We start from the raw sequence: 10,307 nt of genomic DNA, 5'->3' as shown, positions 1-10,307 counted from the left end.
AGTGGACGACCTTATCCAGGTCGTACGAGAGTCATTCTAGAGATAGGATGCTAAAGAGGGACGATTTCCTTATCTTTAGTACCTATGTCAAACGCTGCTTTGTGCTTCGATTTGACCGAGGTATAAAGTGGAATTCGAACGGGTTCCAGGCATCCCACAAATGCTTGGTGGCGACTCCGAACATCTATAATCGTTTCGAGACCCTTACCGAGACGAAACCGACTGACCTAAAATGATCCGGTCGAAAGCATCTTTACGCTGCCGAGCGTGGCTTTCAATAGACCGCTGCATGTCCACAGATTGGCCTGGCGTGCAGGTGGCCCGTGACTACGGACCGGTAGGTGGCCCCAAATCCACAGACGGAGACGTGGCCCATGTCCACAAGACCAACACCCGTGTCAGGTACTCTGCCTCTAGACAAATTCTTTTATCCTGACCCTCACTCTGGCGCTGGTGTCAGGGCACAACAGAATTTAAAGATTCAGTTGGGATCAGCAGTTCCAATAGCAGTGAAGCCAGTATCGATTAGACCAGAATATGCATGGGTAAGCGGTGCAGAAAAGGAAACGCCCCAGTTACCTACAACACCGGTAATCGAACGCCATAACCTAGCTGGACCAGTATCAGCAGCAACTAATGCATGGGAAACCATTAGGCAGGGAAGCTTATATAGAGGAGTAGTACCAGGAGTTACGCAGCATCCTCAAGAGGATCCTAGGAATGCCACCCCCTATAGTGATGGCAACACCTGATAGATATGCCGATTCACCCTTTACAAACGCCATTGCAGCTGTAGCTTTACCCAAGGGATTCAGCGTCCCTACGACGACTCTCTTTGATGGGACCGCAGATTCATGCGATCACGTAAGCCAGTATAAGCAGAAAATGATGGATACCACAGCAGCAAGGGCATCCAATAAGGCCTGTATGTGTAAGGGATTTGAGTCGACATTATCAGGGCCAGCGTTAAAGTGGTATGTTAGCCTCCCTAACATATTTATATCCTCATTTGCCGATCTGGTTAACGCCTTTAACCAGCAGTTCGCGAGCAGCAGGAGAACTCAAAAGCAACCTAGCGATCTTTACAGGATCGTACAAGAGATTGAGGAATCAATTAAGGATTATGTTATAAGATTCAACGCGGAAAAAGTAGCAATACGAGGCTGCGACACATCCACAGTCGTTAACGCTTTTCAACAGGGCTTGGACAAGGATTCAGATTTATACAAAGAGCTAACTATGCACCCTGCGAAAGATTCGAGGAAGTACAGCAGCGAGCTACAGCTGTGCTAAAGCTGGAAGAGGATATTTTGTCCAGGAAAGGGATGCTATTTCCCGATAGAGCAAACAGAAAAGTTCCCAATGAAAAGAGGGAGAAGAAAGCCAACCCATACAACAGACCAAACATCAGCAAGGTTGCAGAAAAGTCCCAGCAGAGGGATAATTCAAAGTATCCACCCAGATTGGCCGAATACGGGTTCACTACAAGTATCGAGGGACTGCTGAAAGCATTAAGGGACTTCGGCGACCAGGTGAGGTGGCCTAAACCACAACGGAAGAGAGGGCAAACGACGATAGAGACCGTAGCAAGAAATGCGAATATCACCAAGATATAGGGCACAAAACGGAAGCTATTCTCCGAAAGGAAATCAAGTTTCAGGTACGGAAAGGGAATCTGGACAACCTGTTACCACGCGGGGGCAGGCAGGACAAGAGGGAAACAACAAACTAGGTGCTTCCCTCTGCCCCACCTATCTGCACCAAGATTATTAACGTGATAACAGGTGGATCTGAGTTATCAGGGTTAACTTATTCTGCGGCCAAGAGACGGTCCACAAAAGGTAAAGGGGATCCTCCAGAAATGTCATGCAAAGTAAGCCAAAGTGATCTGCCAACCGTCACATTCGACGAGGCAGACGCACAGAACGAAATAGAACAGCACCACGATGCCCATATCATAACATTATCTATCGGGAACAGTACAGTAAAAAAGGTCCTGGTAGACACCGGAAGCTCTGTAAACATCATCATGTTCGAAACTCTTAAGATAATGGGCTTCAATAAGGAAAACATGGCAAAGAAATTTGTACCATTAGTGGGATTCAGTGGCGAGACGACACATTTAGTAGGAGAGATAACTATTCCAACCTATATAAAGGGGGTCAACAAGTTGGTGAGGTACCTGGTTATCGATGGCCCATTAACCTACAATGTCATCTTCGGAAGGCCATGGCTGCATCAAATGAAAGCCATTCCCTCAACGTATCGTCAGTGCCTCAAGTACCTAACACCGTGGGGAGTAGTAATGGTGAAGGGAGATCGAGAAGAATCCAGAAGCCGTTACAAGCAGGCCCTAAAGGTCACGACCAACCTCCCCCCATAGCAATTACAGAGCCGGTGCACCTCGAAGGAATATAAAGAGCCACCCTCAGAGGAGCTAGATCAGGTCAACCTGGACGAGGCGCACCCGGATAGAGCAGTGCTGTTTGGGGCAAGTTGTACAGATAAACTTCGAGATCAGCTAGTTCAATTTCTTAAAGCTAACATGGACTGCTTTTCCTGGCCCCACAATGATTTGGTAGGTATAGATCCATCCGTAATCACACATAAATTAAGTGTGAACCGAGGCTGCACCCCAGTGCAGTAGCCTAGAAGGAAGTTTGCAGCAGAACAAAACGAGGTCATCAACAAGGAAGTAGACAACCTCCTGGTATCAGGAAAAATTAGAGAGGCCATCTACCTAGAATGGCTCTCTAATGTAGTAGTGGTGCCCAAAAATAATGGGAAGTGGAGAGTCTGTGTAGACTTCACAGACTTGAATAAAGCCTGCCCTAAGGACCCTTTTCCATTTCTACATATCGATGCAATGGTGGACGCCACAGCTGGGCATGAAATGCTCACCTTCCTGGACGCCTGGAGTGGTTACAAACAGATTAAAATGCACCCAGAGGATCAAGAGAAAACGACATTCATATCAGAACGGGGTATATACTGCTATAACGTAATGCCCTTTGGTCTTAAAAATGCCGATTCTACCTACCAGCATCTAGTGAACAAGATGTTCAAGCAGAAGATAAGGAAAATCATGGAGGTATACATTGATGATATGGTGGTGAAGTCAACAGAAGCTGGCATTCACACGGAACACCTATCAGACACCTTCAAAACACTAAGAAAGTACAAGATAATGCTAAACGCATCCAAGTGTTTATTCGGGGTGTCCTCGGGAAAATTTCTGGGATACATTGTGACGCATAGAGGGATTGAAGCTAGTGTAGAGAAAATCAAGGCGGTGTTCCAATTAGAATCACCCTAGAAGCCTAAAGACGTACAACAGCTAGCAGGGAAGGTAGCAGCATTTAGAAGATTCATCTCACGAGCTTCAGACAAATGCAAATTATTGTACGGTATACTGAGAAAAACCCAAAATTTCAAATGGACGAAAGAGCATTAGAAGGCGTTCAGAGAACTCAAATGCTACCTCAGCATGCCACCACTGTTGGCCAAGCCAGAACAAGGGAAGCCACTGTTCTTGTATTTTTCGGTCACAGAGGTGGCATTAAGCCCCGTCCTGGTCAAGGAACAATATAGGATACAACATCTAGTAGATTACATCAGTAAGTCTCTACTTCCTGCAGAGACCGGGTAAACATCCTTCGAAAAATTGGTTCTTGCTCTAGTCACTACTTCATATAAACTGCATCCATATTTTGAGTCCCATACCATCCACGTAGTAACTAATTATCCCTGAAAACGATTATGAGGAAACCCGATTTATCGGGAAGAATGGCCAAATGGTCAGTCCACTAGAGCGGGTATGACCTACAATTTGAACCTAGGACAGCAATCAAGTCCCAGACACTAGCATATTTCACATCAGATTTCTGCCCTGCTACATAGGCAGAGGCAGATAAAGGGTATTAACATTATGCGTAAACCAGGAAGATGATACCTGGACGCTTTACATCGACGGGGCCTCAAATGCCACGAGAGCTGGCGTGGGGATGATCCTTCGATCCCCAAAAGGAGACATGATGGTTCAAGAAATCCGGTGTGAATTCAAAGCCACCAACAATCAAGCAGAGTATGAAGCACTCATACTCAGGATGCAGATGGCACAGGGACTCAATGTCAAGAACTTCAGGGTATACAGTGATTCACTACTTGTGGTAAACCATGTGAACAATGAATACGTGGCGTGCGATTCAAAAATGAGCTCCTATCTAAAAGTAGCCATGGAACAGAAACTGAAATTCAGGTCCTTCAAGATCACTCAGATCCCAAGGGACCAGAATGTGGAAGCAGATGCTCTAGCAACGCTAGAGGATTCATTCAAGCCCGCAGAGTTATCTAGTATACCCATTACCCATGTACTAGTCCCAGAAATATAAGAAGAGGTGGAACAAAATGAACAGGACATAGCAACCTGAGCATCGCATGTGAATGGAGCCGGAATCCTGGTATCGGATGAGGACCGGTAATTGGAGCGGATTGGCGAAAATATAATGTAGAATGGTTGAAGGACGAGTAGCTCCTAGAAGGCAAGAAGGAGGCTCAGAGTTTCAGGATTAAGGGCTCCGGGTTTGTGTTAATAGATAATGTGCTTTTTAGAAAATATTTGGCAGGGCACTATCTTAGGTGCCTGGACAAGGAGGAAGCCCGTACAGTGTTGCATGCTATACACAGTGGAGAGTGCAGGAATCATGCTGAGGGTAGGAGTTTATCCAAGAAAGCTCTAAGACATGGATATTTCTTGCCCACGATGAGAGCAAATGCCATGAATTACGTCAAATGATGCAATTCGTGTCAAAGAGCAGTCCCGACCATTCATCAGCCAGCAAAGCCATTGCATCCCATCATTTCGCCATGGTCATTTATGATGTGGGGAATGGATATCATAGGGAAACTACCCAAGGCACCAGGGAACATGGGGCATACATGATCGTTCTAATGGCGGAAACATTAGCAATCGATTTCATGTGATCAACAACTTATTTAGGTTCAGTGAATGACTATGACTCTATCATAGTAATTCCACTTTCATCAATATGAATAACCTACTCCACCTTGTTGATGTTTAATATATGAAAGAACTCATCATCATAAGGCTCTCAACTCTAGGCCAATATACTCCCATAGATTCGGAAATCTAGAATACATTACACCTTTTCCTAGTCTCCCAATCACTCTTCCACAGAGGAGAGTATTGGTACATTATTCTCAATGAGTAATATGTTATCAACATATAAGACATGGAAAAATAATTATGGCTCCCACTTAACTTCATGTATAAACATGATTCTTCAACAATGTGAATGAAACCATTCTTAATTATCACATGAACGAAAAGTATGATTATTACAATCCTTTGATGCTTGCTTAAGACCATTCTAGGATCGCTTAAGTAAGCTTTGCATAATATGTTAGGATTCTTAGATATTTATCAAAGGTTTTGTGTTCCGTACACATCCTTCTCTAAATTCCCAGAAAAGCGAATTTTTTAATATCATTTGCCATTCTTCATCAAAATAAAATGTGGTAATTCCTAACCTGATTTATCTTGATTAATATCTTCATGTCAATCTATGCTTTTAGGTACTCTAAAGCTCTGTTTATTTTAAAGAGACTGTCGTCTTAAACTAAATCTACTCTTGAGTATAAAATTTTTGGATTGTAATGCTATGGCTTTTATGCAATTGATCATTCAATAGGTCATAATTCCATTACTTTCGAAAATTAACATATTAACAATAAGACATGTGAACTTTACTTCCACTCTATCTCAATAGATTATAGTTCCATTACTTTCAAAAAGTAACACATTAACTATAAGTCATGTTTGTGACGATCTACTCCCACTCTATCTCTTAGAAATACTTCTATCTTCTTAAGAGATAGCTTTGTGAGTTACAAACATATATGGTGAAGTAATAGAAGTTTGACTATACTGACGTGTTAGCTCATAAAAGACCAGCTCTATTATGGCAGCTTGATTCATGTAATATGCGTGTCTGATCCATGTCATTTGTTAAATAAACTTGCTATTTTAGGTATCTCCAGGTTGACCCTTTGTTTAAAATAATGTGTCCGTTTTGGATTGCAAATCCCTAAAAGTGAGTTCGGCAACTCAATTTGACGCGTATTAGTTTGATGTTATAGGTAGTGACACAAGGTCATAATCCATATGCGATAATCAAATTCATTACTTAGACATTCGCCACTACGATCAGATCGTAATGCTTTAATTCTTTTGATCAATTGGTTCTCTACTTCATTTAGAAATTCTTCAAATTTCTCAAATGCTTCACTTTTATATTTGATTAAGTAAACATACCCATATCTACTTAAATCATCGGTAAAAGTGATGAAGTAGTCATAATTTTCCCTTGCGGTGATGCTCATTGGACCCCATACATCCACTACAAGAAAACAAGACAAAGGCGACAGAGAAGCTACAGTCGCCAATTTGGCGACAGAAAAAAAAACTCGGAAGACGGAAAACAGTCGCCAATTTGGCGACTGTAGCTTTTTATCCAAAAATCTGTATGAAATCCACGGGCGACCGAAAGTTATCCAATTTGGCGACCGAAAACAGTCGCCAAATTTAGCGACCAATACCCGACGCCAATTTGGCGACCAAAAACGGTCGCTAATCGCCTGTTATTTTTTTTTTTGCCAATTTCTTCACCCCGTCCCCCTTCATTCATTCTATCATCAACCAAAAAAAAAAAAAGCTACAAGAAACCCGACGACCCGACGCCACCACCAACTACAACGACCACCGGACGCCACCACTCGCCGCCGCCATCCGCACACCACATCACCACATCACTACCGACCCTTTGTTTTTCTTTTTAATAAAGGTTTGTTTTCGACTCAAATTGATTTAATTACTTCAATCCTTCATATTTTGTTTAAGTTGTGATGCTTATTTAGTATCTAGTTGTAATTTATACATTAGTGATGCTTATTAATGTATGTAGTTGTAATTTAATTAGCATTTTTGTTAATTAATTTGAGTTAGGGTTAGAAATTGGGGTTTTTGTTAAATTAGTAATGTGATTTGATTAGGGGATGTAATTGAAGGTTATCTTGATAATATTAGTATTATTGAAGGTAGTAACTTAGTTTTAGTAATATTGAAGTAGTATTGTTGAAGGTAGTATAGTTTTATGAAGGTAGTATAATGTTAGGATTGTATAAATTTGCCTTATAATTAACGAAATTAAGTTAGAATGAGCATGATGTATAAATTTGTTAAATTAGTAATGTGATTTGATTAGGGGATTGTATAAATTTGCCTTATAATTTTGACAACTTGTTTAATATATAATGACCTAGTACCCGTTCAAGAATTACTCATTATGAGCAATTCTTGAATAGTCCCCATTTTGGGATTTGTCTTTATGCGTTTCAAGTCACTTAGGTAGTAAACACATAGTTGTGATTTTATTAATGAGAAAAGAATTTGGTTGCAATTTTCTCCAATGTTCTCTGAATACATATGTGGAATATGTATCTTTTCCACATTGTGTATTTGGAGAACTAAGGGGAATTCTTGCGAATTTTTTCTCATTAATAAATCACAAATGTGTGTTTGCTAGTGACTTGAAACGTACATTGATGGGTTTAGGTTGGAGTGATAAGGACCCAATTGAAATCTTGAAATTAGCATAAAATGGAGGATGAGATAACCATTGTTTTTTTGTTGAAATTAAATATTATTATTTAAAATGGTTAGTTTACTATATATTGCTTATAGATTAAAATGAAGAGATCTGAACGTAGCTGGATGTACGAAGAAAGAGTAGATAAGAAGAAACGTCCTATCGCTAGATTTGTAAAGGGAGTTCGTGGATTTATTGAATTTGCTAGATGTCAAGATTCATATGATTTGGAACAACATAAACTTAGGTGTCCTTGTACTAAATGTAAAAACTTAAAATATTTATTTGACATTGAAGTGGAAGAGCATCTTGTTACAAATGGTTTTTTTTCCAAACTACTACAATTGGATCTCCCATGAGAAAAATATTATCCCGAAGAGCCTCAAATCCAACAAAATGAGAACCCATATAGAGAAATGGTACTTGATGCCTTTCAGTCTAATGATTTCATTAATGACGACCGTGTACCAATGATTGATGAAGAACAACCAAACCCAAGAGCAAAAGCCTTTTTGGACATGCTAAGTACTTCCGAAAAACCTTATATGAGGGGAGTAGAATGACATTGTTACAAGTTGCATCCAGGATAGTTTCTTTAAAATGTGAGTATAATATGCCATTTAAAGCCGTTGATAGTATTGCTACGTTGGTTGAGGATGTTATACCCGATAATAATGTTATGACCCGAAATTTCTATAATACCAAGAAAGTGGTGAAAGGTCTTGACTTCCACATGAAAAGATTGATGCATGTCCTAAAGGATGTATGCTTTTTGGAAAGATGATGCTTTGCTTGACAAATGTAAGAAATGTCAAAGGGATAGATATGAGACAAGTGAAGGAAATATTGTTTTGAAGGGGAAGAAGGGTAATAAAAGGAGTGGAAAGAGAAAGAAACCAATATCAGAAAACACATTAATTTATTTTCCATTAGCTCCTAGACTTCAAAGAATGTATGCCACGAAAAATCTTGCCAACCAAATGAGATGGCACAAAGAAAATCCTCGTACACCAGGAAAGATGTGTCATCCGAGTGACGGGGAGGAGTGGAAGCGTTTTGATAGGTTATATCCCGATTTTGCCTAGGAACCTCGCAATGTGAGACTTGGCTTGTGTACGGATGGGTTTGACCCTTTTGGTCGGGTTTGGTAGAAAGTACTCGTGTTGGCCCGTAATGACCACGCCGTACAACTTACCTCCTTGGCTTTGTCTGAAAAGACAATTTATTTTCCTCTCTTTACTTATTCCCGGTCCTGATAACCCAAAAAACCATCTAGATGTTTATTTACAACCGTTGGTGGAGGAACTGAAGTATTTGTGGGAAGTTGGTGTAGAAACATTTGATGTGTCGAAGAAGCAAAATTTCCAACTAAGAGCTTCATTGTTATGGACTATAAATGATTTTCCCGCATATGGTATGCTATCAGGTTGGGCAACCGCTGGGCGAAAGGCATGTCCTTATTGCATGGATAGGAGTAAAGCATTTTATCTTCCTAATTCCAAAAAAATTAGTTGGTTTGATTGTCATAGATGTTTCTTACCGGATGGACATATTCATAGAGAGAACAAGAAATCTTTCTTAAAAGGTAAGGAGGTGCGTGACAATGCTCGGTTCGACTCAAGGGGATGAGATATGGGAGGTCTGTATGTGATTTGCCATCAACTGTCGATGGGATGAAGAAGAGTTTAAAGAGTTGAAAAAGAAAAAAATAGTTGGTTTAAAAGAAGTATTTTTGGGAGCTTCCCTCTTGGAAAACAATGTTGATCGGACACAATTTAGATGTGATGCACATAGAGAAGAACTTCTTTGAGTTACTTATTCATACGATTATGGATGTAAAAGGAAAGACACGTGATGATATTAATTCAAGAATAGAATTGAAGAAATTTTGTGATTGTCCTAAACTTCATATTCGTAAGGATGGGGCTAAACCAAAAGCCATATTTACTCTTGACAAAGCTCAAAGAAAGGTATTGTGCGATTGGATAGGAAACTTGAAGTTTTCTGATGGATATGCATCCGATTTGAGCCGTTGTGTTGATTTGAAGGAACTGAAGTTGAAAGGGTTGAAAAGTCATGATTGTCATGTTTTCATGGAGCGCTTATTACCCGTGGCTTTTAAAAATTTACTCCCGACTACGATTTGGAATGCGATTCTGAGAAATAAGTCATTTTTTTATAGATTTATGTTCCTCCACGATATCGATTGAGGACATGCGTCGTTTAGAAGACCAAATACCAGAAATTTTGTGTAAACTTGAGATGATATTTCCGCCTTCTTTTTCAATTCGATGGAGCATCTACCTATCCATTTGCCATATGAAGCTAAAGTTGGTGGACCCGTCCAATATAGGTGGATGTATCCTTTCGAAAGGTTTCTTAATCATGTGAAGAAAAAAATTGGTAATAAAGCTCATGTGGAAGGTTCTATATGCAATGCCTACCTAACGGAAGAGATTGCCAATTTTTGCTCTCTTTATTTTGAAAAACATATTGAGACCAAAGCAAAATACTTGAATATTGATGAAGCGGATGAACTAGACACAAGTATACCCAAGTGTTTCCAAATGCAGGATGAAATAGGGTGTTCATCAGCTGGGGGAACAAGATTTCTGGATGACAAGGAGTATAACCGTGCCC

The 10,307-nt window shown here is 40.3% G+C and overlaps 1 protein-coding gene across 1 annotated transcript; it reads left to right on the top strand.

Annotated features, from left to right (window-relative positions):
• The first annotated feature begins 738 nt into the window (after positions 1 to 738).
• Positions 739 to 1,293, top strand: LOC141649848 (uncharacterized). Its single transcript, XM_074458523.1, has one exon. It carries the CDS (start codon positions 739 to 741, stop codon positions 1,291 to 1,293), a length of 555 nt encoding a protein of 184 aa, XP_074314624.1.
• The last annotated feature ends 9,014 nt before the right edge of the window (positions 1,294 to 10,307 follow it).

This window comes from Silene latifolia, chromosome 1, assembly GCF_048544455.1.
Source record: "Silene latifolia isolate original U9 population chromosome 1, ASM4854445v1, whole genome shotgun sequence".
NCBI classification, from domain to species: Eukaryota; Viridiplantae; Streptophyta; class Magnoliopsida; order Caryophyllales; family Caryophyllaceae; genus Silene; species Silene latifolia.
This window is presented reverse-complemented; position numbering and strand designations above follow the sequence as displayed.